The sequence below is a fragment of the Schistocerca piceifrons genome, chromosome 4 (genome assembly GCF_021461385.2).
Source record: "Schistocerca piceifrons isolate TAMUIC-IGC-003096 chromosome 4, iqSchPice1.1, whole genome shotgun sequence".
In the NCBI taxonomy this organism is placed as follows: Eukaryota; Metazoa; Arthropoda; class Insecta; order Orthoptera; family Acrididae; genus Schistocerca; species Schistocerca piceifrons.
Genome location: NC_060141.1, coordinates 576,867,460 through 576,894,737, shown reverse-complemented (window position 1 = coordinate 576,894,737; position 27,278 = coordinate 576,867,460). Strand labels below are relative to the sequence as shown.

The 27,278-nt window shown below is 40.0% G+C and overlaps 1 protein-coding gene across 5 annotated transcripts in view; it reads right to left on the bottom strand.

Annotated features, from left to right (window-relative positions):
* Positions 1 to 27,278, bottom strand: part of LOC124795100 — a 145,859-nt gene that overhangs the window by 92,349 nt on the left and 26,232 nt on the right. For all 5 annotated transcript variants that reach the window (XM_047258937.1, XM_047258935.1, XM_047258934.1 and 2 more), the window contains one exon: positions 15,322 to 15,438. In XM_047258937.1, coding sequence (XP_047114893.1) covers positions 15,322 to 15,438 — 117 coding nt within the window. The remainder of the gene's footprint in view (positions 1 to 15,321; positions 15,439 to 27,278) is intronic.

The following is a 27,278-nucleotide window of genomic DNA, read 5'->3' as shown; positions in this document are numbered from 1 at the left end:
AGTCATTCCAATCCCGGGAGCGGAAAGGCTTACCTTAGGGGGAAAAAAGGACAGGTATACACTCGCACACATGCACATATCCATCCACACATACAGACACAAGCAGACATATTTTCAAAAAAATGCAAATAAAGACTTTGGAAAATCATCTTATATGTCACCCTCACCCTTCTCCTTGTATACCTGCAATAGACGTAAGATATCTGTTAATGAAACTGTATTTATTTGGATTAAAGGTAAAGGTACATGTGAATATGTAAAATTTGTTGGAGACTGTACTTTGTATTATCATAAATAAATTGATCTGTAGCGTAGCTGAGAACTGGGGAATGTACATCTAGAATCTGTCGACATAGAGTATGCAACAGCATGTTACGTCAGCTCTCTGAGCGCGTGACCTTTGACCCCGCCGATAAGGCGGCTCAAGGCCATCCTGGCAGCGCGCCAGCCGCCGAAGACTGACAAACAGCGGACATATTTTCAAAAATATGTCTGCTTGTGTCTGTATGTATGGATGGATATGTGCGTGTGTGCGAGTGTATACCTGTCCTTTTTTCTCCCTAAGGTAAGCCTTTCCGCTCCCGGGATTGGAATGACTCCTTACCCTCTCCCCTAAAACCCACTTCCTTTCGTCTTCCCCTCTCCTTCCCTCTTTCCTGATGAGGCAACAGTTTGTTGCGAAAGCTTGAATTTTGTGTGTATGTTTGTGTTTGTTTGTGTGTCTATCGACCTGCCAGCGCTTTCGTTCGGTAAGTCACCTCATCTTTGTTTTTATATATAAGGAAGAACTTTATATTTTAAGTTCCATGGAGATTTGCATACAATCAAATATCGCATTTCAGTACAAAAATGGTTGCTTAACAATGTTCCAGAAACTTCTCATGGCAACTGATTAGTATGCACCTGCACAGTCGTGTATGAAACTTAATCCAGGTCACTGTCTATCTGCACTATACAAGAAAATATGTTACTCGTTTTTTTATGGTTGGAGGGAATGAAAAATCTGAAAAGTTCTACAACCTACAGTAAAAATAAAGACCAAAACTGACTAAGCAAATGGAATGCCTGAGAAGATATATTAATAGAAGACACAATGCTAGTGATGAACAGAAGAGTCAAAAACCAGTTTGTGCAACATGATACAGTGAAACAGTAGATCAGCCAGTGAGTCCATGCCAACAGGCAGGTCGGTTTTGTTAAAATTGCTGTGGAATTCACTCAAAGCTGTGGCCCTACATATAATATCAACCATGGTAAACTTGGCTATAGCACAGTGTGTAACAGGCAGGTGCCAAGATTAGTATCTGACGACCACAAGTGTGCATGGAAGACAGTGATTCTGGAGTAGAAGTCTGGATGCACAGTTATCAAACACAGAGTAAGAGGGATTGATGCAGTGGAAGCATGCATTGTGTCCCAGGCATCCACTGAGAAAGCCAATCTGACAATCTCTTCAAATGCTGAGGGCCATATAATGTTTCACGTTTAGAAGGGCGTAACTGTGGCTAGTTCTAACTATAGTGTCTTGTTGTCATGGCACTCAAAGCCAGACGTCTGATTGAATCGCTAGGGACTTCTGCTATAATGTATACATGCCCTCATACTGAGCATACTGAGGATACATTACACCATCTGAAATTTGACTTTTGAAATATCCGCTATGCAGCAGATTTGGCACAATCAGATTTTCACTCCTCTTGGCTTCTGAAAGAACATTTGAGGAGTCAAAAGTTTGCAGATGACAACGAGGCTATGAGGACGGTGCAAAGATAATTCTATCCCAAACAAATGAGATTTTTTCTGCCATGAGGACACGTGAAAACCTGTGAACAGATGGACCAAGTGTGTAGTAAGGCAGGTTAACTATGTAGTAAGGCAGGAATCATTTCTATATATTCATTAAAAACATTATAATAAAATGCCTGGTATTTCATGGTATGCCCTTGCATTTTAGGCAATGTAGTATGTCTATATTTGCATGTTTATGACGATTACTGGGCTGATTGATACATAAAATGTTTATCAGTTTTTTTGACATCTTTCACATCCTTGAAAATCACTTCACTTAGCGTCCACTGAACTAACACTAATTCTGATCACATCAAATGTTGTCTAATTATATGTATTCTGTGTGAAGTTTTTTCTGATACCCCCAAGGATCTATGGAATTAAAAACAAATCCAATCTAATATCACATATTAGACCAGAGGGAAAAGTAAATGATGTATTATCTAACTAAGGACATATCGAGTCATCAAAGTGATATATGCAGCTACGTCACTATGCATTCCAATAAACATACAAAACACCCAGAGTGTTGGATAAGCAGTGATAAATAATGAAGCAATTATTACCCTAGCACATCCCAAATGCATTCCATCAGAGACAGGTTCATGAACCTCGCAAGCCATAAAATCTAAACCACATATCATAAAGTTTCTTGGGTATGTTGATAATGGCATTGGATAATCCACACAGAAATAACAGCAAATGGAACAGCAGCAGTTGGCAACATATACCACTGCAATGTTTCTCTGATCTAACAAGACAAACGTGCTGTCTACAGATGTTCAGAGTATCAAATTCATAACCTCTTCATAATTTTGTCATTACTTGTTTAGTTATATTCAAGACCTATCAAAAATGAGTGGTACAGTGACAAAAATGCTCTTTTATGAACTTGAAAGCTGTTGAAATGAAAGCTGAATGTTATAATTCTTATATCACTTGTCAGCATGAATAATGTAACTATGTATGACAGGTTGTATACCATTCATCACATGCTATAGAAACATTTAAATCTCACATAGGATGGGGTACTGACTATTATAAGATACATTTATCCTCACTTCAATTAAAATACAAATTGTTTTAACATGCAGCAAGACTAAAGGAGAGCCAACCAGTTGCAATAAATGATGGTTTTCAAATAACCAAACCGATTGGTCATTGGTCCCTTGTTCCTATTTTGACTATCAATGGTTCAAATGGCTCTGAGCACTATGGGACTTAACATCTGAGGTCATCAGTCTCCTAGAACTTGGAACTACTTAAACCTAACTAGCCTAAGGAAATCACACACAACCATGCCCAAGGCAGGATTCGAACCTGCGACCGTAGCAGTGTCACGGTTCCGGACTGAAGCGCCTAGAACCGCACGGCCACCGCGACCGGCTTTTGACTATTGATTTCAAAGGATACTTCTCAGCAATTTTTAGATATAGACTTTGCATAATACCTGTGCACTCATTTCTGAAGGTAAGGATACCGTTTTCAATGTAGTTCTTGCTAACAGCAATCACATCAAATCAATTATCTACATAATGAAAATGGCTTGGTCTACATGCTTTGGTAACATCAACAGCAAATGACAAATCTTTGTACAAAATAGGGAAGAATGAGTCATTTTAATGATACTTAGTTAAAAATTCCTCAAGTTCAATTGATAATGATACATGAAACTCAAGTTTTGCACAAAGTAACTTGTCTTCTAACTGATGTTTAATTTTTTTCAATATTTCTATTTTCACTTGATCTTTTATGTACTTCAGCACCATACCTCTTCAAATGTGCAAATAAGTTCAAGTGCTCTCTTTCATCAAATGTGCAAATAAGTTCAAGTGCTCTCTTCATGACTTGTGTATTTCCAACCCATCTTATAGAACAACATTAGAGAGGAGACTTGGAAAACCCAGAGATATTTGAGAAGCTTGCCCGCCTTGAATGAAAATCGCTCATAAACTACCAGATCATCCTAAGAAATTCAGGAACATTCCAACCACTTTTATTATGAACAGCTTTCAAAGCTCCATTCCATTCACTACTTGAAGAGATTAAGTGCTACAATGAACATTGTGGTTGGTTATCTTTTTCACTGATTAGAAAAGCTTAAAAATCATGCAAAATCTTCAAAATCACATTTGGCCCATCCAATGGTTATGATTTCGTATGACAGCAGGAGCACTTTCTCGGTTATCCCATATACACTGACAGCCTATTTGTAAGTCAATCTGGTGATCTGACCTGTTGTGCTGCCATTCATGAACAGCATTCCATGGGGTGTTTCTCAACAGGATAATGCTTGCCCACATACTGCTGTTGTAACTCAGCATGCTGTAAAGAGTGGGGACATGTTGCCTTGGCATGCTCGATCACCAAATCTGTCTCCAACTGAGCACGGGCGGGACATCATCGGATAACAACTCAAGCATCATCCACAAACAGCATTAAGCATCCCTGTATTGACTAACAAAGTGCAACAGGCATGGAACTCCATCCCACAAACTAACATCCTTCACCTGTATAACACAATGCATGCACATTTGCATGCTTGCTTTCAACATTCTGGCATTTACGCTGGTTATTAATATACCAGCTTTTCACATTGGCAAAGGATATCTCACACTTTCATTAAGCTGTGAACTTGCAAAGTTAATTTCTTTAATGTGTTACATAGACAAATGTATTCCCAAAACTTCATTACTCTACATTAATTATGTTTTGGTGTTGTTAACTTATGTCTATCAGTATTTGCAATTGTTTATGAAGCTTGTGTTTATTTACTCTGTTCCCAAGTGATGCAGGCATGTAGCCAGTTGAATGTTTGAGTGCTTTGGCAATTTTCTGCCAATTTCAACAATTTAACCTTTCACCACGGACAATGTTTAGCGAACACCCAGAACTGTGTGTACTTTTTACAACAATGAAAGTTTGCATAGTTAATTATGAATTTCAAAGGTATACATATTCATTGTACTTATTCTGTTTTATTTCATTTACTTATATGTGGTTATTGAAACACTATTAACATTCTTCTTCTGACAAAAGTGGTATTGCCATCACACAACTGTCTCATTCTGAAAATTCTTTTGAAAGTCCTACCTTTCAGTGAAACTGTTTGCTTTATGGCAGGTGTTGGTCTCCAAGTATTTTAATTTCCATTTGTTCATCCAAGTGCTTATAAATCAAATTACTTATAATTCATTTCACTCACAGTAAATTGTATTGTTATGTACTTGTATTGTGTAACACACTGAAATCTCATATGGCATGAAGAAATAAAGCTTTAAAGAAAAACAGCAGTCAGCAGCAGTCAGAAGGCGTTGAGCTGTACTCATTTGCCAATGTTCATTGCCAACTGTGCAACATACTATTAACTAGCGTTGACTGCATTGTTGTCTGCTTTGTCACTGAACTGTGCTGCTTCTATTTGTGTTTTGTTGCACTATTTCATTTGTGTTCCATTGCGTAACATGTCAGTATGAACAGTGATCTCAATTTCAATACCCCAAAGTAATTATGCCCTCCACCTTTTCCCGCAACAAACAGTGTTCCCTCCCTGCTCCTCCCACTCAACAGATGTCAAGTTACAGTCTGCAAATAGTAATAATATGACATGGGAAATGTTTTGGTTAGTGAGAAATTGATTTTACTCTATTGTCCTTAACACCTTTAAAATGACATTAAACTTACAATAGTTTTATATCAATTATTAAAAACCTTTAAGGAACTGTCTTTCCAAAAAAGATGTGGATTAAAGAGATTTAAACAGAAATGGGAGTGGACAGGATTAAAAAAACAGCTGTTCCAACCGATACTCCACCAGGAACATATGAGATGGCAGCACAGTCATGGGGAGAGCTACCATTTATATGTCATTTCCACTAAGTGTATACACCATATAAAGCTTAATGAAGCCACATCTCCAAATTTCTCTGTTCCCACCTGCCCCTCAAGGTTGTGAACCAACGTGGCTTGCACAGATGGACAGACAACTTCCCTACAGATAACAAAGACTTTTAAGAGTGAATCTTTATTGACTAGTGTATACAACCTTTTTGGGGATAACAATAATTTGCTACTCCCTTCTAGAACTGCATCTGACTGACACACACACAGCAAAATTCATGGCCAGCCACCCAATTTCATTGCCTTTTGATTACTTTCATAACCACCTGTTCATATTCATTACTTTTTCATGACTCTCATGAACTGTAGACACCCTGACAGACCAGTCCCAGTTACAAGCTGTAACAAATGTTTTCCTTAAAATTGTTGACCCCCTGAATGCAGAAGTATAACACTCATAATTCTGTGTTGATTTGTTACACTGTCTGTTGCTAGGAACATTTCCAGCAACATTAGATCTGTGCTGGATAAGTGTTATATTTCAGTGCCCAGTTTGATATTCTATGCACCAGTGATGAGACATCTTAAACGCTAAAGAAAAAGATTGTATGGGACCATATAAAAAGGGTGAACAATATACAGCTATGAAACTCATGTTAGAGATTGTGAGCCTTTGCAGTGTACTTCTGAGACCAACCATGTACAAGTTCAGCTAGAAAAACTTCTTGTGGCAGTTATGTAAGCCTATATGTATATTACCACAGCCTACAAGACAAGTATACGATCACACAATATGTAACATCTGTAACAAAGCTGGTGGATTCTTCCCAGTCATAATGTTTTTTTCTTCCTCCAGAAATTATTATTATTACACTTTGTTATATCTTCGATAATGTTATTTTTATAAGCCATGTGCACAATACCTAAAATTCAACATATTGACCCAGAGCTCATCGACATAACTTTATTATCTATTATGTTCCTTTGGTTATCATAAGTTAATGAGCTAACTAGTTTGTCTAAAGACTGTGCTAACTACAAAGTATCAGTAATTTTGGATTTCACTGTCATTGTTCATTTATGAACATATTCCTGATTAGACTTCTTGATAAAGTATATAAAAAAAGGAAAATAGGCGACATATCTCTACAACAAATGACCAAAATATGATAGCAACTCTTGATTCTGGAGTGATTAAGGTCCTTAGTTAAGCATTGTTACTGAAATAGAATCCATATTTAGGCAAACTAACCAGTATAATCCCATTGAAATCATTGTTGTATCTAAAAGTCATTTTTAAAACCAATCTCCCTCTTCATTTGCTTATAAATATAAATCTTTAATTGTAATTTGTGGAAATCTAGTAAACAACAATAGCTAAGGTCATGTCTATTATTATTGTAAATCTATATAACCAGCTCGTTGGAAGCCACTTTAAGTCAGTCTGTGGTGAATTTGAAAGGAGCAAGACCTATGTCCACCAATACAGGGAAAGATACTGCAGACAATGTAGTATAAATTAAAATTTATCTAGTTTTATTTTCCATTAGTTGATTCAATAATTCAGTGACCATTTTAAATGATTAACTGGATAGTGAATGTGTAATTAGTGTCATGGACTGTGTCAGACTTTAATAATGCTAACTGTGAAAATAGGGTGAACTGTGTTATTTCCTAATGATGATTACTGTGCACATCGTTTTTGGATTGATCTGACTGGATGATGTCAACAAAGGTTATTTGACAAATTTATGCAGTGACTGTGTTAAGTTTGGTTTTGTTAACTGGGCAGGGGGGGGGGGGGGGGGGCGCAAACAGTGTGGTCCTGCTCCCGTGATCTACGATGGCAGAAATCAAGGGAGGAACAACACAAACAGCACAGTCCAGTGAATGAGGAGGGATTATGGGCAAACAAAGATGAAAAAGGGATGTCAGGTCAGTAGAAAGAGGAAAGAATAGGAAAGGGGTGGGTGGAAGTGGGAAAAACGGGGGCACCCAATGGGAGAAACAGGGACACCCCACAAACGGAATGGGCGGTGGGTCACCAGCACCACCACTGACCTGTCCTGACACCTACACCATACCATTATCACAATAAAATGAGGCAACACAAGGGGAAAAAGACATAAGGAAATGGGAAACAAAACTGCACAACAGACCAGACAGAATGAACAGAAAAGCCAGGGTGAACTTGGCCAGTGTGGAGGCAAGGTCAGGAACTCTACAACCAACACCTACACTATCTGAGGGACTTAAATTCCAGAGGAAAATCCAAGGCCTTAAATCTGAGAGGACATACCACTTTTGTGAAGAACCGAGGACAGATGTCACACCGATGCCTCTTTTTTAGTCTTCTTCTTGTTTCTTGTTTATCCCGGCATCCTGAGATCTCTTGTGAAGAGACATGATATAACATGTTCAGCAGTAGTGTGGCACAATCAATGAAGCTACACAAAAGTTAATAATTTATCTTCTGAAACTGCCAGTTTATTGGCATTTCTGGAAATAATATCACTCTCATACTCTCGTGCGGTCAGCAAATTTCGTGTAACAGTTTGTATGTGTAATGGGACTTATTGCGTCACAAATTGTTCTAATGAATTAACTAATCTGCATTGCAGTGTTGCTAACCAATGTGATCAACAAGGTGATACGTGTCTTAATTAAAACAGAACCTCGATATTTTGAATAAACTTTTGGTTCATTTTTGTCAAAATCACCACTTGCCTCAAAATTAAGTTTTAACTTTGTGCATTAAGTCCAAGCATGTTTGCAACTATTGTACACGAACCACTGGACAGTTTGATCATGCACTAGTGTGTTTAACGTATTTCAAATCGAGCGCACAGGTTTCAGTTTTCCCTAATGGGCTAAACGACTCTTCTGTAATAGCGTGATGTGTCTATCTCACGTAAAGTCCAAATGAAACTGGATTTGTATCCATTCAGGTCAAAATCACACAAAATAAAATTCACTGTGCAGGTCAGCGAATTGTACATGTGCACTTTTAGCGCTCTAAGTGATAGCTCGCTTCAGAGTAAAAGCCGCACGTAAATTCACACTTTTTCATGCACACAAAATTCAAAACATCTTTATATTAAACAGATAAATTATGGCCAGCAATTGCTAATTAACATTTCCCATTCTGAATAAACTTCAAGAACTTGTATTTCATAATCAACAAAATTTTATTGCCTGAAAGAAACTATTAGTTTGCTAAAACAGAAAAATACTGTCCGTTGAGTAATGTATTCACTTTTATAACAAATTTGGTACCCCTTGCATAGCTACAATGTAACTATGTGAGGGTTGAATGCTAACATCTGAGACAAGGACGGTGGGAGGGCACATTTAGTGCTAAGGACCAAATGGCAGGGGCAGTCCAGCAAAATATGGGTCACTGCGAGGGAACCCCGCAATTACAAATGGAGGGGACAGGGGCTTATTGCAGATTAAAAAAACCATGTGTCAACCTAGACCAGCCAATATGAAGACAGCAGAGGATGGTAGATCAGCCCACAACTGAGCAAAAAGGGATTTGATGTAAAGCTACAAATCCGCCCCCAGAGGGAGGTGAAGGACACTGAGTTTACAAAAACAGCCAACCTTCAGGTAGTAGATATAGGGCATTCAACTAAGCTTGTAGTCAAAATGAAGACCTAAGAAAACAGTGTGTGTGTGTGTCCAGATGGCACCCTGGAGCTGTCATTCTGCAGGGGGTAGGTGGCCGCCCACCCTCAGGCAGGCAATCAACAAGTTCATTACCTGGGATCTGTATATGGCCAGGAATCCAAAGAAAATCACCTGAACAAGCAGCATTACCAATATCAGCCAGAAGATCGTGGATGGCAGAGACCAAGGGGTGGTGGGAAAAACTCCCAGCAATAGCGTAAAGACGACTCACTGATTCCATATATAACAAAGCACGGGAGAGTGAGGACTGTTTAATGAAACAGAGGGCCCGAAAAGTGGCCATCAATTTTGCAGTGAACACCACACATGAAGCAGGCAAGAAGACAACAGAGGATGTGATACATGTCATCCTGAAACTCCCGTAAGAGTTTCAGAACAAACAATGGAACACCTTTGGTGTGATGGAGGCTTTCGGATCCCGGAAGAGATCTATCTGAATCCAGGGCTGAGGAACTAACTAAGTGAGGTGGTCAGGAGAGAACATGGGGAAGAGGACAAGTAGGGGAGATGTAAGTTATGGCAGAGAGAAGCAACGTGGAGCCCAACCAGTAAAACCACCACATGGTGGGCGGCAGGTAGGCTAAAAGAATAGAATAGGATGTGTGCACAGGTGAAAAGCAGATAGTGATGGCATAGGACACGACAAGCTGGGACCACTAAATCGAAAGGGGAGGGATCCCAGCATCAACCAGAAGACTATCAACAGCGCTAATGCAAAAGGCACCATAGGATAAATGGATACCACACTGGTGAACCGGATGAAAGGTGAACAATGTCGAAGGGGCAGCTGATCCATAAACTTGATAACTACAGTCCAGACAACAGAGAACTAATGTCCAGTAAAGGTGAAGAGGGGTTGAACGATTTGTGCCCCAAGAGGTGTAGGCAAAGGAGCGAAGGACACTGAGTTTAAGAAAACAACCAACCTTCAGATAACAGATATGGAGCAACCAACTAAGCTTGCATTCAAAATGAAGACCTAAGAAATTGAACTGATGGACCATGGTCATGTGTTGGGTGTAGAGGTAGAGCTCTGGATGAGGATGGCAATAGTATGGTGACAGAAATGGACCACCGTTGACTTAAGGGGAGAGAATTGAAAACAGTGTGAGACTGTCCACATGGAAGTGTGCCGGATGGCATCCTGGAGCTGTCATTCTGCATTGGCCACTGAGTGGGAGCTATCCCAAATACAGAAATGATCCACAACAGGGCAGGGGTGACCAATGTTCTGGCAGATGCCACAAGTCCATTAACAGTGTTGACAAATACGGAGCTCTGTGGAATGTCATTCCCTGGGTCTGCAGAGAGCTGACAACAGTGCCCACCTGAACTCTGAATGACTGGTGGAACAAAAGTGGTGAACAAAACTCAGGAGGCAGCCCCAAAGACTCCATTCGGGGAGTGTAAGCAGGACGTGATAGCACAAAGACCATCCCTCCCAAAAGCTGCAGTGATAAGGTCCCGAGATTCAAGGACCCAATTAAGCCGTCAAGCCACCATCCATTCTCGTAACTTGCAGGGGACATTGGTCAGCCTGACTGGGCAGTAACTTTCAAGAGATGATGGATCCTTGCCAGGCTTAATGACAGGAACCACAATACTGTCTCTGCATTGAGAGAGGAAAATGGCTTTGAGCCAAATAAGGTTAAACACCTGGAGGAGATGTTGTCATTGTGGAGGATTGAGCTGTTGAAACAATTGGTTGTGGATAGAATCAGGGGCAGGAGCGGACTCATAGGGAGCAGAGACAGCAAGAAGAAGCTCCCATTCATTAACACATTGCAGTCGGGCCACAGATACTACTGCAATCCCTCAGAAGTCGTAGACTTTTGCGCCTTTTTTACATGGCTCCTGACCAAAAGGTAATGAAGGAAAGCAAAACCTTTTAACTGATGTGTGTGTTATCATCCTATATCTAACCATTTGTTTAAAGTTTTTTGTAAGATATCATATATTTACAGAATTATTATATTTTGAAAATTAGATGATTCAGAGGTAGAAAAAAAGTTTGAAATTGCAAGAAATCAGAATTTATTATAAAATAAATGTACAAAATTATTTCATTGAATTTTTACAACTCTTTTCATTGAGTAAAATTTGTCTTTGTGTGATATTGCTTGAAACAGTCAGGTAGACACAATCCTACATTACATTCTTCACACCACCATCTCGTCTCCCTTCTCACTCGTTTGCCAGTACTCCGTGCGCCCTTCTCAGAGCAAACAATGCAATATCTTGATGCATATTTCTTGCTTGTTGTCGATGGGACGTGAGTGGGGAAATGCCTTGCTGTTAGCCTGTTTGCTGCTGAACCCTGCTTTTCATTTTCGTTGAAAACTTCGCCGGATTTCTCCAGTATTTGTTTTCCCAGGTTCACCATAAAAGTAAACAAGCTGGTTCGTTTGTGAGAGACAGGCCGATGTATCTTGTACAGAATGTAAGAATTGACCACGCACATCATAAATACATGAAAAAATACCTTTTTCCACCATTTCATTGTTCGTCGTTGAAAATAATAGTAGGTCACCAGCTGATCTCCATGATCAACACCAGTTTTATTTTTATTATAATCAAGTATGAGATCAGGCTTCAGTTTTTCTACCATTCCAGTCTTGGATTTTGTCTTAGTAACACTACTTGTCATTCTATGTTTGGTAGAAAGGGCAAACACATCCCTAGTATCTTTCCAGTGAAGTGCTAGCACGGAATTTTTTCTCTTGAATACGATTTCACCTCTTCTTAGTTTATTCTGTTTGAATTCCTGTGGTAGGCCTCTTCTGTTTCTCATTACTGTGCCAACAGCAGATGTGCCCTCATCAAACAACTTTTCAAATAATTTTACAGAAGTATAAAAGCGGTCCATGTACAATGTATGACCCTTACGTAGATAACTGTTGCACAAACGTAGCACCACTGAATCTGCACTGTTGTCTTTTTCACCTGCACCAGTGTACACTTCACAGTTCAAAACATATCCTGTTGCTGAATCACTTAGAATGAAAAATTTTATACCATACCTGCTCGGTTTGTTCTTGATATATACTCGAAATCGAATTCTCCCTCTGAATGGACATAAACCTTCATCAACTGTGAGATTCTCGCCAGGAGAAAAACTGTTCTTGCTTTTCAGTACAAAGTTATCAAAAAAAGGTTGGATTTTGTGTATAGGATCATGGTTTGGTTGACCCCTTCGTACATAATTGTCGTCGTTATTTACGTGAAGCATAAAGTAAATTGACCTAAATCTGTCTCTTTTCATGATTTTTGCAGGTAAGGAGGAATCTAGCATTAGGTCATTGCTCCAATAGTCCGTAATATTTGGTTTGTGTACAAGGCACATGTGAATAATTATAGCAAAAAACTGATACATCTCATGTAGCTTCACAGCAGACCAATTGGCCCAAAGCGACCTGGAAGTTATTTTATTTTGCATCCACAATTTGGAAATTGTTGCTGCAGCGTAGCGGTTTGTTTCTGTCTTTATATTTTTGATGACATTTGCGTCAATAAAGACGCTCCAACAGTCAAATTCAGTGCTTTCGGCGCTCAAAGGTGCCAAGACATTACTTACGCCTTCAAAGAGCGGTAATTGTTGTAGGACATCGTCATTTACCCATTCAACAACATTGTTTTGGGACTGCTGTTATTGTATTCTGCCTCTGCCTTTTTGAATGGGAGCTTCACACTCTTCTAATACGTCTGATGGCTCATTTTCATTTTTGGACCACTCGTTGTTACCTTCGAAATAAATGACATAAGTCAGTGAAACTGCCAAGATTATAATTGTGATTCGTAAACACAATGACTGACCATTATAATTACCATCTATTTCAGAAGAACTATTTTCAGTTTGAAATCCATCATCGTCAATTTCAGATCCAGATTCTTCCAGCAGCCTCAGAATTTCCTCTTCAGTCAAACTGTCCCCCATTTTACGACAAACGTTTGCGATAAAGACAACTACATAAGCACACTGCAAGAGTGAATGCGCGGGAATTGTTTTGGCGCCTTTTTTGAGTGACATAGCGCTTAGAGGATGCAGGAACACCATCTAGCGGTCATCCGATGTACTACAAGACCGAAACACTCAACTCCAGATATCACTGCACGGATATAATGCGCCGCAACCTGAAATAATAATCGAGAAGGCGGCGCTCGGAGAATCTCCGAGCGCCGACTGTTACGGCAATAAATGCGCGCTCGTAGTTTCTACGGGCAACGACCGGAATGTGTTAAAAGGTTCATTGCAGGATTCCACCTGACAATGGGTAAAACGTGGTCAGGAAGCTTCAGCCCACTATTTTCACAGGACAAAAGCAGCTGGATAGGGTTGCGAGTTGTTCCGTGAGAAGTGATGGATCTGTACAAAGGCCACATGGAAGGGCAAGGCCCAGAATGTAAGACTGCCGCTGACAATCTCAGAGGGTGCAGAGGGAGTCCACACCCATGATGAAGGGACAGAAGAACCTAGACAGGAGACAAAGCATTCCAAACCACCTGCTTGCTCTGTTTGATTAAGTAATGAGATTTGGCATGAAGAAATTTAAAGATAATAAGACCGGCAGAGAATGGGTGCTGCTTAAGATGTGGCAAAGCATGAAGACAATCACACATAACAGTGGCAATGGCCATGCTCCACCACGGAACTGGTCGATGGTGAATGGGGCCTGACAAGCAGGGAGAAGGTGAATTTTTGAAATAGAACAAGATCTAAAGCCAACAACAAGATCTAAAGCCAACAGATTCTCCTGGTTTCTTTCAAAATGCCCAGGGAAGCATATTATGAGAAACCAATCAGTGACTTATGTCCAACATTTTTTACTCTTTGCTTCCTTGATTTTTGCTGGAAGGTCATCATAAAGGAAACCAACTCTAAATAATGAATAGTGTGATGTCACCCACGTGAGTACTAAATGGAATATGCTAAATTACAGTTACATGATAAACCACACAAATCTAAAGGTGTCAATTCCACTACATGCTTAGGGATTACAATTAGGAATAATGTGAATTAGAACAATCACACAGATAATGTAGGGAAAGCTGTCACTCACTGGAAGAACACTCAGAAGAAGCAAAAGGTCTATTAAAGACACTACCTACACTACACTTACCCATGCCCTTCTGGAGTACTGCTGCACAATGTAGGATCCACATCATACAGGATTGAAGGAGGACATCAAAAGAGTTCAGAGAAGAGCAGGTCGTTTTGTATTATCATGAAATGGGGGAGGGCAGCATCAGGCTATGATACGTGAGTTAGGGTGACAATCATTTAAAAAAATATATAAAAAAAAATGTTATTTTCAATGTGACAGGATCTTTTCACGAAATTTCAGTAACTAACTTTCTTCTCTGAATGCGAAAATATTTTGTTAGTGCACACCTACATAAGGAGAAATGATCATTGCAATAAAATAAGAGAAATCAGGGCTTGCACTGAAAGATTTATGACTTCATTTTTCCCACGCACTGTTCAAGAGTGAAACGCAACAGAAACAGCTTGAATTGGTTGGATGAAACCTCTGCCAGACTGTTAAGCCGTTAACTCTGAATTGCAGAGTGTTGATGTAGATGTAGATGCAGTTCAAGTTGCATGACTAATACCTTTGTCTGAAAGGTAATCCCATTCAGCTTTGTATCATCAGTTCTTATAATGTTAAATATTAATACTGATATTCAAAAATTAAACTTATCAAAGGTCTGTTTGCAGAATATCCACAAACTGAACTCCAGTGGTATACTGAACGAAACTTGTTTTCCTTGAAAGTGGTTGTTGGTGGGCATCTGCAAGAAGAATTTCTTTCATGTACAAATTTATTCAAGAAAGGGAAAACTATGGCCATGAGAAGAAAAGAATTTCCCAATGCCAAATGCTCTCACTCATGGCATTTCTTCAGAAATATCATTTCACACAAATTCTCACATTGCTTCAATTGGTCTATCTGTTTCATCCAATAATCCTATACTTGAAAATAGTTAAAAACATTTATGTACCCAACCAGAGTGGTCACTTCTTTACTTTGATCAGTTTCTTCATCATCAGAGTCACTTGTTTCTACCAGCTGATAGCTCCAAAAATGGTCAGCTTGATTCACAGCTCGACGCAGCTCCCTGAAAAAGAAAACTTTCATACAGAATAAAATTTGATTTCATTCATACATATTAAACAGAATGTAATGGTGAAGGATGAGTTCACCTCTAGACTACAAGTGCAATACTGCACACAGTATCTCAATCATAATATGACACTGTTCTCATGATTTGCAATGCAAGTAATTTTTTGTCCATATAGCAAGCCATTAGTATTTGCTAACATAATGTCATATCAGTGTATTCTTCACTCAGTTATACACTTCCAAACGGAAGCAAATCCAAAGTTTAGGTGAGCTGAAGTCTAATATTACCACTGTCAAAAGACATACAGCGGAATCCTGAATAAGGCATTCAACTTATTTTCTGAACATTCAGGAAGTTACAGTAAATGCTTTTTAAAGGACAGCCTTGGTCTTAGGGTCTATTCTGAGTGCGGGCAGATCATTTGTACCATCAGGGTTGTGTGCAGAACAGTTGACACCACATTAAACGCTACAAATTTTAAAAGTCAGTGCTTACTGAACGCAACTTCACCAGCAAGCATGCATTTATTTTTATGAAAATAAAAGTAACAAACTTCAAAATGCCATTTTCATGTTAGTAGAGCATTCACTCAGATTACCGACTTTGGCAAAACTATGTTGGCATATTCAGATCTTATCCATTACACTTCAAAGTACCATGGCTATGTGTGCAAAATGCCATGCATAATGGTATTGCACACAATGATCATTTTACCTTTTGCATGCCTATACTATGTTATGCATGTTCATGGAATTTCTATTTATTATGTGTGATGAATTACTGTACACATGAACAAGATGCTGTGATGTGTAGTGCATAAGATCCGAAGATGGCAACATAGTTTTGCCCAAACTGGTAACCTAAGTGGCCTTCTAAAGTGATCATGGCATTTTGAAGTTTGTTATTTCTGTTTTCATATTTAAACTGCCCCCACAGTGGAATAATGTCACGCACATACAAGATTTATCTTTGATGAGACAAAAATCTTGTCCTATGGAACAATCTATTTGGCTTCATTATCATGGAAACTACTGCAATGAGACTGGGTGACAACTTTCACTGGGACATGATTGTACCCTTAGCAGTACATGTAAGTGGGTGTTTGATGCTGAGAGGCTATAAGGGAATACATTGAGTGGAACGTTTTTCAATGAGATCAGTGGCACTCCTCTGTGGACATTCTCATAATCTCCTGGACTTTATTTTAACTCCTATACCTTTGCATTACAGAACCATGATGTAAGTTATAAGCCTGTTGCATATAAAATACAACAGCACTTCCATTGTCTTTGGTAATATGTGTTAGTTTCTGTATTTGAGGTGATATAAGCTGATCCCTGACAGTTGCAGTGGGGTGGGAACAGTAGTTTCCGGGGCTTTCTCAACCAATAATGTAATGCAATTTTGTGAATGTCTCCATTTTGTTGTTTTCAGAGCTCTGTAGACAGCTACTGTTTTGACCTGCAGCTGTCAGAACTTTTCAGATGAAAGCTGGCAAAAGGGCTGTGAGCTGTCAGGGATCTACTTACATCGTCTCAATTATAAGCCTTTATATGATGCCACAACAGTATATATCCACCAGCTCTTACACATAAAATATCATCACTACATCAGTTACAATAGTCAGCTTGTTACAATAATCATGTAGAGGACTCAAGTTTAAAAGAATAGCTGACCATGCACTGGACACGTATGTACCCAGTAGAACAGTTCATAATGGGAGGTAACCCCCATGGTATACAATCACTGTAAAGAAACTTCCAAATAAACAGAGATTAGCATATGGCTGTCAAGGGAGCAATGTGTGATGCCTTCAGTGACTACCATAGCAGAACATTGTCAAGTAATCTTTCATAGAACCCAAAGAAATTCTGGTTGTGTGTAAAGATGTGGCACATAGACAGGAACTGAAATTAAGGGCAGCAAAGCAAAAGCTGAAATGCTTAACTCCATTTTCAAACGTTTTACCAAGGAAAACCCAGGGAATTGCCCAATTTAATCCTCATACCACTAAAAATATGAATGAAATAAATATTGTGTCAGTGATGTTGAAAAACAGATGATATTTTCGAAGAAGAAGCTGAGTAGCACCGTGTTGTAGTGGTTATGATACTACATTGCTGCATGGAGGGTCATGAGTTCAAAACTCACTTGGACTGTACAATTTTAATTTCTATATTCGGTTCAAGTACATTCTAGAAGTATCCACAAATGTCAAGAATCATTGTACTGGAATGTTCTGTAGTTGTATATACAGGGTGGTCCATTGATCGTGACCGGGCCAAATATCTAACGAAATAAGCAACAAACAAAAAAACTACAAAGAATGAAACTTGTCTAGCCTGAAGGCGAAAACCAGATGGCGCTATGGTTGGCCCGCTAGATGGCGCTGCCGTAGGTCAAATGGATATCAACTGCATTTTTTAAAATAGGAGCCCCCATTTTTTATTACATATTCGTGCAGTACATAAAGAAATAGGAATGTTTTAGTTGGACCACTTTTTTCGCTTTGTGATGGACGGCATTGTAATAGTCACAAACATATGGCTCACAATTTTAGACAAACAGTTGGTAACAGGTAGGTTTTTTAAATTAAAATACAGAATGTTGGTACATTTGAACATTTTATTTCGGTTGTGCCAATGTGATACATGTACCTTTGTGAACTTATCATTTCTGAGAATGCATGCTGTTACAGCGTGATTACCTGTAAATACCACATTAATGCAATAAATGCTCAAAATGATGTCTGTCAACCTCAATGCATTTGGCAATACGTGTAACAACATTCCTCCCAACAGTGAGTAGTTCGCCTTCCGTAATGTTCGCACTTGCATTGACAATACGCTGACGCATGTTGTCAGGCATTGTCAGTGGATCATGACAGCAAATATCCTTCAACTTTCCCCACAGAAAGAAATCCGGGGACATTAGATCTGGTGAACGTGCAGGCCATGGTATGGAGCTTCGACGACCAATCCTCCTGTCATGAAATATGCTATTCAATACTGCTTCACCCACACGTGAGCTATGTGCCGGACATCCATCATGTTGGAAATACATTGCCATTCTGTCATGCAGTGAAACATCTTGTAGAACCATCGGTAGAACATTACGTAGGAAATCAGCATATATTGCACTATTTAGATTGCCATCGATAAAATTGGGGCCAATTAACCTTCCTCCCATAATGCCGCACCATACATTAACCCACCAAGGTCGCTGATGTTCTACTTGTCGCAGCCACCGTGGATTTTCCATTGCCCAATACTGCACGTTATGCCGGTTTACGTTACCGCTGTTGGTGAATGACGCTTCGTCACTAAATAGAATGCATGCAAAAAATCTGTCATCGTCCCGTAATTTCTCTTGTGTTCAGTGGCAGAACTGTACACAACGTTCAAAGTCATCACCATGCAATTCCTGGTGCATAGAAATATGATACGGGTGCAATCAATGTTGATGTAGCATTCTCAACACCGACGTTTTTGAGATTCCCGATTCTCACGCAATTTGTCTGCTACTGATATGCGGATTAGCCACGACAGCATCTAAAACACCTACTTAGGCATCACCATTTGTTGCAGGTCGTGGTTGACGTTTCACATGTGGCTGAACACTTCCTGTTTCCTTAAATAACGTAAATATCCAGCGAATGGTCCAGACACTTGGATGATGTTGTCCAGGATACCGAGCAGCATACATAGCACACGCCCGTAGGGCATTTTGATCACAATAGCCATACATCAACACGATATTGACCTTTTCCGCAATTGGTAAACGGTCCATTTTAACATGGGTAATGTATCGCGAAGCAAATACCGTCAGAACTGATGGAATGTTACGTGATACCACGTACTTTTATGTTTGTGACTATTACAGCACCATCTACCACAAAGTGAAAAAAGTGTCCAACTATAACATTCATATTTGTTTACATACTACATGAATATGTAATAAAAAATGGAGGTTCCTATTTTTAAAAAATGCAGTTGATATCCGTTTGACCTATGGGAGCACCATCTAGCAGGCCAACCATAGCGCCATCTGGTTTCCCCAGCTAGACGAGTTTCGTTCTCTGTAGTTTTTTTGTTTGATGCTTATTTCGTGAGATATTTGGCCCGGTCACTATCAATGGACCACCCTATATACTGTATGTGTTTTGGCCAGAGGCAGTTTGCTCCGCAGTCTTGTATGTGCAAATGCTGAATAAATCTTCATTAAGTGAAGTTAGTGTTCGTCATTCATCTAATTACACCCTATTCTATGTGACATTATTCTGGTGCAGACACTGGGTATTGGAACTTGTGATAGCCCACATTATCGATGACACAGTGGCTCACATCAGGCCACAACAGAGCCGCCATTTACGTGGCGAGTAACCCGAGTTGGAGCCATATTCAACAGATCGCAATCTATCGGAGACAGAAGAAGAAGAAGAGGACATTACAATGACAGCAACTGTGTGCCACCCGATGAGACATTCTTCCGAGTTCTCTGGTGATGATGGCCAAGATCCAAATAAGTGGCTGAAGATATATGAGCGTATAGCAAAATTTAACAAGTGGGATGACACCGTGTGTTTGGCTAACGTATTTTTCTACTTGGAGGGAACTGCCAAGCAATGGTATGAGAACAAAGGAGCAATTCACAAGCTGAGAAGTATTCCGGGTGGAACTGCACAAGTACTTCAGTGACACACAAGCACAGAAGTGCAAGGCTGAAGAGAAATTAAAGTGCAGGGCACAGCGTCCAGGAGACAGCATACTACATTCAAGACATCTTGGAGCTGCGTAAAATAGTGTTCTCAGAGATATTTGATGAACATATAAAAAGACTGAGAGCCGTTTGTAAGTGTCTCCAACAAGGCAGACTGAAACTTAATCCAAGAAAGTGTCTCTTTGGAGCAAAAGGAATCACAATACTTGGCCACCTTGTGTCAAACGCAGGTGTGAGGCCAGACCCAGAAAAGGTGAGGTCTATAACGTAATTTCTTATTCCTAAAAGTATTAGAGATGTGAGAAGCTTCCTCGGATTATGTTCTTATTACTGTCTTTTTATCAAACACTTTTGTATCAAAGCCAGGACATGCCAAGAGTTGTTAAAAGCTGATGCTAAATTTATCTGGGGTGGTGCTCAACAAGATTCTTTCGATGTGCTGCGAAAAGCTCTGGCGACTGACCCTGTACTTGGCCTGAATGATGAGAAAGCACCTACACAACTACACAGAGATGCCAGGGGATATGGGATCAGTGCTGTTCTGGTGCAAATTTCGGATGGATGCTTTTAGGACACTTACAAAAGCCGAGAGAAACTACTCAACTACAGAAAGAGACCGTCTTGCTGTGATCCTAGCCATGTGCAAATTTCGGCAGTATCTCTATGGAAGGCCATTCACAGTTGTTATAGACCAACATTCACTTTGAAACTTCCTGGCAGATTAAAACTGTGTGCCAGACCGAGACTTGAACTCGGGACCGAAGGGTCGTGAGTCGTGCTTGGGTAGCTCAGTTAGTAGAGCACTTGCCCACGCAAGGCAAAGGTCCCGAGTTTGAGTCTCAGTCCAGCACACAGTTTTAATCTGCCACGAAGTTTCATAACAGCACACACTCCACTGTAGAGTGAAAATCTCATTCTGGAAACATCCCCCAGGCTGTGGCTAAGCCATGTCTCCGCAATATCCTTTCTTTCAGAAGTGCTAGTTCTGCAAGGTTCGCAGAAGAGCTTCTGTGCAGATTGGAAGATAGGAGACGAGGTACTGGCAGAACTGAAGCTGTGAGGACGGGTCGTGAGTCATACTTAGGTAGCTTAGTTGGTAGAGCACTAGCTGCAAAAGGCAAAGGTTCTGAGTTCGAGTCTAGGTCCGGCAAACAGTTTTAATCGGCCAGGAAGTTTCATAACAGTGCACACTCGGCTGCAGAGTGAAAATCTCATTCTTGACCATTCACTTTGTTGGCTGACAGGTCTTAAGGATCCAACAGGACGACTCGCCAGGTGGGCACTATGTCTTCAAGAGTATGACATTTCCATAGTGTACGAAAGTGAAAGAAAACACCAAGATGCTAACTGTCTCTCAAGAAACCCTGTGCAAGACCCTCAAGACTTTGATGAAGATAGTGACTGTCTCGTTGCACTCCAGGATCTCTCTGCTGAGCAGAAGGAGGACACCAAGATATCTCAAATTAGGCTCACCTTAAATCAGTCAGAGGATGTGACTTAAATCAGTCAGTGGATGTGAAAGGACAATTTACAATAGTTAATGGATTACTTTGCAAGAAAACTTTTGATCCGTTTGGAAAGAGGTGGCTACCAGTAATACCTAAACACATGTGCTTAGATGTTCTACAGAAATTCCATGACACACCTGAGGCCAAACATTTAGGATTTATTAAGACCTATGATAGAATCGATTTTTCTTGTCAGGTTTATTTAGGAGTGTCCGTCACTATGTGTCACACTGTAGAGAGTGCCAGAGGAGAAAGGCAGTTCTTCAGAAACTACCTGGCCAACTCATGCCAATTCCACCAGCCGAAACGCCTTTCCAGTGTGTTGGAATTGACCTCCTCGGACGATTTACAGCTTCTGCTAGTGGCAATAGATGGGTTATTGTTTGCACTGATTATCTGACATGCTATGCCATTACAAAAGCCGTGAAAACAGCAGAAGTCTCTGAGGTAGCCAAATTCATCATAGAAGACATTGTATTAAAACAAGGTGCCCCAAGGTTTTTAATTACGGATCGAGGGAAAGTTTTTCAATCGAATCTTGTGACAGAGATAAACTGTCAGTGCAACATTACTCAACACATGACAACTCCTACCATCCACAAACGAACGGGCTTACTGAATGCCTTAATAAGACCTTGGCCAACATGCTATCAATGTTTGTTAATGCTGAGCAGAGCAACTGGGATGAGGTACTACCTTTCGTGACGTTTGCCTACAACACTGCCAAACAAGACACCACAGGATTTACGCCAGATGCCTGGGCCTGAGGTGACTACAACAATGGGTACTGTGTTTCCATTACATCCTGATGACGTGGACAACGACTACATCGACCAGGTGTTAAGCAGAGCTGAGGAAGCTCGGCAGTTAGCTCGACTCCGCATGCTGCAGGCTCAAGAAAACGATTGCCAAAGCTATTGCCACCGCCCTGTTGTCCACCAGCCTAATGACCTCGTCTGGATCTTCACTCCTGTTCGGCAGGTTGGTCTCTCTGAGAAGCTCCTCAGGTACTACTTCGGACCATATAAGGTTGTAAGACAGTTGTCTGATGTTACTTATGAAGTTGAAGATTTCGCAAGATGACGAAAGATCAGAGATACGTCCACGTCCTTCGAATGAAGCCCCACAAGGATCCTGCCACTCACGGTAAATTCGAAGCTCCAACAACAGGCAACAAGCGGTAAGGTGATGAAGAGCATAGCAGCAAAAGAAGTTCTAAGAAGATCACCGTCAGGGCGAGCATCAGTCATCGGGAGTCGGAGTATGACCGATGACTCATTCCCGGACTAGGACAACGTAACACTGAGATGCTGTTCTCTTAAGCAGGGAGCAATGTCGCAGAAGAAGTTGAGTAGCACCATGGTGTAGTGGTTATGATGCTAAGCTGTTGCATGGAGGGTTGTGAGTTCAAAACTCACCTGGACTATACAATGTTAATTTCTATATTTGGTTCAAGTACATTATAGAAGTATCCAAAAATGTCAAGACTCATTGTACTGGAATGTTCTGTGGCTGTATATATACTATAATGTGTTCTGGCTGGAGGCAGTTCACTCCACGCTCTTGTATGTGCAAATGCTGAATAAACCTTCATTACGTGAAGTTAGTGTTCGTCATTCATCTAATTACACCTTCTTCTATGTGACAATATCATTAAAACTGAACAAAGTTTCAAGGCCCGTTGGAATCCCTGTCAGATTATATACTGAATTTTCAACTGAGTTAGGCCCTCTTCTAACTGTAATCTATGATAGATCCATCGAACAAAAAACCATGCCCAGTTCTTGGAAAAAGACACAGGTCACCACCGTCTACAAGAAGGGTAGTAGAAGTGATTCACAAAACTACCATCCAACATCCTTGACGCTGATTTGTTGTAGAATCTTAGAACATAGTCTAAATCTACATCTAAGTGATTACTCTGCTATTCACAATAAAGTGCCTGGCAGAGGGTTCAATGAACCACCTTCAAGCTGTCTCTCTACTGCTCCAGTCTCGAATGGCCCGCAGGAAAAACAAGCACTTAAATTTTTCTGTGCAAGCCCAGATTTCTCTTATTTCATCATGATGATCATTTTTCCCTATGTAGGTGGGTGCCAACAGAATGTTTTTGCAATCGGAGGAGAAAACTGCTGATTGAAATTTCATGAAAAGATCCCATCCCAAAAAAAGCCTTTGTTTTAATGACTGCCACTCCAATTCATGTATCATGTCTGTGGCATGATCTTCCCTATTTCACGATAGTACAAAATGAGCCGCATTCCTTTGAACTTTTTCAATGTCACCTGTCAGTCCCACCTGATGCAGATTCTACACCACACAGCAATACTCCAGAATAAGGTGGACAAGTGTGGTGTAAGCAGTCTCTTTAGTAGACGTGTTGCATCTTCTAAGTGTTCTGCCAATGAATCACAGTCTTTGGTTTGCTCTACCCACAACATTATCTAAGTGATTGTTCCAATTTACGTTATTTGTAATTGTAATCCCTAAGTATTTAGTTGAATTTACAGCCTTCAGGTTTGTGTGACTTACCGCATAATCGAAATTTAGCGGATTTCTTTTAGCACTCATGTGAATAACTTCACACTTTTCTTTATTCAGGGTCAATTTCCACTTTTTGCACCATACAGATAATTATCTAAATCATTTTGCAATTTGTTTTGGTCATCTGATGACTTTACAAGACGGTAAATGACAGCATCATCTGCAAACAATCTAATACGGCTACTCCGATTGTCTCCTATGTCATTAATATAGATCAGGAACAATAGAGGGCCAATAACACTTCCTTGGGGAATGCCAGATATTACTTTGTTTTACTCGATGACTTTCCATCTATTACTACTAACTGTGACCTTTCTGACAGGAAATCACGAATCCAGTCGCACAACTGAGGTGATATTCCATAAGCAAACAGTTTGGTTCGAAGACGATTGTGAGGAACAGTGTCAAAAGCTTTCTGAGCTCAAACATAATGTGGTATCTTGAATAGAATGACCTCCTCCATGCCAACCAGCATGGAGTTCAAAACATCAATCATGTGAAACCTGACCCACACTTTTCACACATGACCTACTGAAAGTTTTGGTTCAAGGCAATAAGGTAGATGCTGTATTTCTTAATTTCTGTACAGCATTTGACTCGGTACCACATTTACGGTTACTGACAAAAGTATGACCATATGGGGTATCGAGTAAAACTTGTGACCGGACTGAAGACGTTTTGGTAGGGAGGACACAACATGTTATCTTGCATTAACTTTGGATGTGCCCGAGGTGATTAGATTAGATTAGAGCACATTCAGTTTTTGTTCCATACATCAAAAAATGGGATGACTCTCATAGGTGCAGAACAGTCAGAAAGTATAACATAACAAACATAAAACATTTGAATATAATTTACACTACCCATATTATTTGTCAAGAGATCATCAAAGTAGGTGAATACATTACAGAGAACTGAATCAGCTAATATTTATAGAATTAATACACTGTTAGAATGAAACATAGTTATGCACTTTTAATAAATTTATCATACACAAAATACCTAATCTTGATTGCTGTGACCAATTACTGTCAAAACAGACATTTTTACTTAATCAGGTTTAACAGTTCCTGTTAAGATATTCATCTATAGAGTAGAACGTGTTGTCTACCAAAAAGTCTTTCCAGCTCTGTTCAAACTGTGCTTTATCTGAAACTAAGTTTTTAGAGGTTGCTGGCAATTTACTGAAAATGAGTGTTCCTTAATATTGGACCCCTTTTTGGACCAAGGTAAAGGATTGTAGGTCTTTATGTAGATTTTTCTTACTCCTAGTATTGATACTATGTATTAAGCTATTGGTTGGAAGTAAAGATATATTACTTGTAATAAATTTCATTAAGGAATAAATAAACTGAGAAGCAGTGGTTAGAATACAAAGTTCCTTGAACAGGTTCCTACATAATGTTCTTGAATTTACACTACAAATAATTCATATTACACGCTTTGGCATGCAAAAAACTTTTGCTCAGTTTGATGAGTTACCCCAGAATACAAACTTATATGAGATAATAGAATGGAAGTATGTAAATTATGCAAGTTTTTTTTATATCTCCTACATCTGACAAATTTTCACCGCAAATACAGACTTGTTTAGGTGCTTCAGCAATTCTGTGGTATACCCTTTCCGACTGAATTTATTATCGAGTTGTAATCCCAGAAATTTAATATTGTCAACATTTTCAATCTGCAAGTCCTCATATGTTATACACCATGTGATCAAAAGTATCTGGACACCCCCTCAAAACAAACGTTTTTCACATTAGGTGCATTGTGCTGCCACCTACTGCCAGGTACCCCATAAAAGCGACCTCAGTAGTCATTAGACATAGTGAAAGAGAAGAATGGGGCACTCCCCGGAACTCATGGACTTCAAATGTGGTCAGGTGATTGGGTGTCACTTGTGTCATATGTCTGTACATGAGATTTCCACATCCCTAAACATCTCTTGGTCCACTGTTTCTGATGTGATAGTGAAGTGGAAACGTGAATGGAGATGTGCAGCACAAAGGAGTGCAGACTGACCTTGTCTGTTGACTGACGGAGACCACCAATAGTTGAAGAGGGTCCTAATGTGTAATAGGCAGACATCTATCCAGACCATCACACAGGAATTTCAAACTGCATCAGGATCCACTGGAAGTGCTATGACAGTTAAGCGGGAGGTGAGAAAACTTGGATTTCATGGCCAAGCAGCTGCTCATAAGCCACACTTCATGCCAAACGACGCCTTCCTTGGTGTAACGAGCATAAAAATTGGACGATTGAACAGTGGAAAAATGTTGCGTGGAGTGACGAATCACGGTACACAATGTGGCGATCCGATTGCATGGTGCAGGTATGCTGACTGCCCAGTGAACGTCACCTGCCAGCATGTATAGTGCCAACAGTAAAATTCGAAAGCGGTGGTGTTATGGTGTGGTCATGTTTTTCACAGAGGGGTTTGCACCCCTTGTTATTTTGCATGGCACTATCACATCATAGGCCTACACTGATGTTTTTTAAGCACCTTATTGATTCCCACTATTGAAGAGCAATTCGGGGATGCCGATTGCATCTTTCAACATGATCGAGCACCTGTTCATAGTGCACAGCCAGTGGTGGAGTGGTTACAAGACAATAACATCCCTGTAATGGACTGGCCTGCACAGAGCCCTGACCTGAATCCTACAGAACACCTTTGGGATATTTTGTAACGCTGACTTCATCCCAGGTCTCACCAACCGACATTGATACCTCTCCTCGGTACAGAACTCCTTGAAGAATGGGCTGCCATTCCCCAAGAAACCTTCTAGCACCTGATTGAACATATGCCTGCGAGAGTGGAAGCTGCCATCAAGGCTAGGGGGGGCCAACACCATACTGAATTTCTGCATTACCGATGGAGGGTGCCATGAACTTTTAAGTCTTTTTCATGTAGGTGTCTGGATACTTTTCATCACATAGTGTACACATACTGGAAGGAAATCTCTTACAGGTTATGAACTGCATATAATGGGTCTTGTGAAAGTTTAATTACAGTGAATTAGGTTTAAGCCATTTATTAATGTCAGTGAAAATTTGATT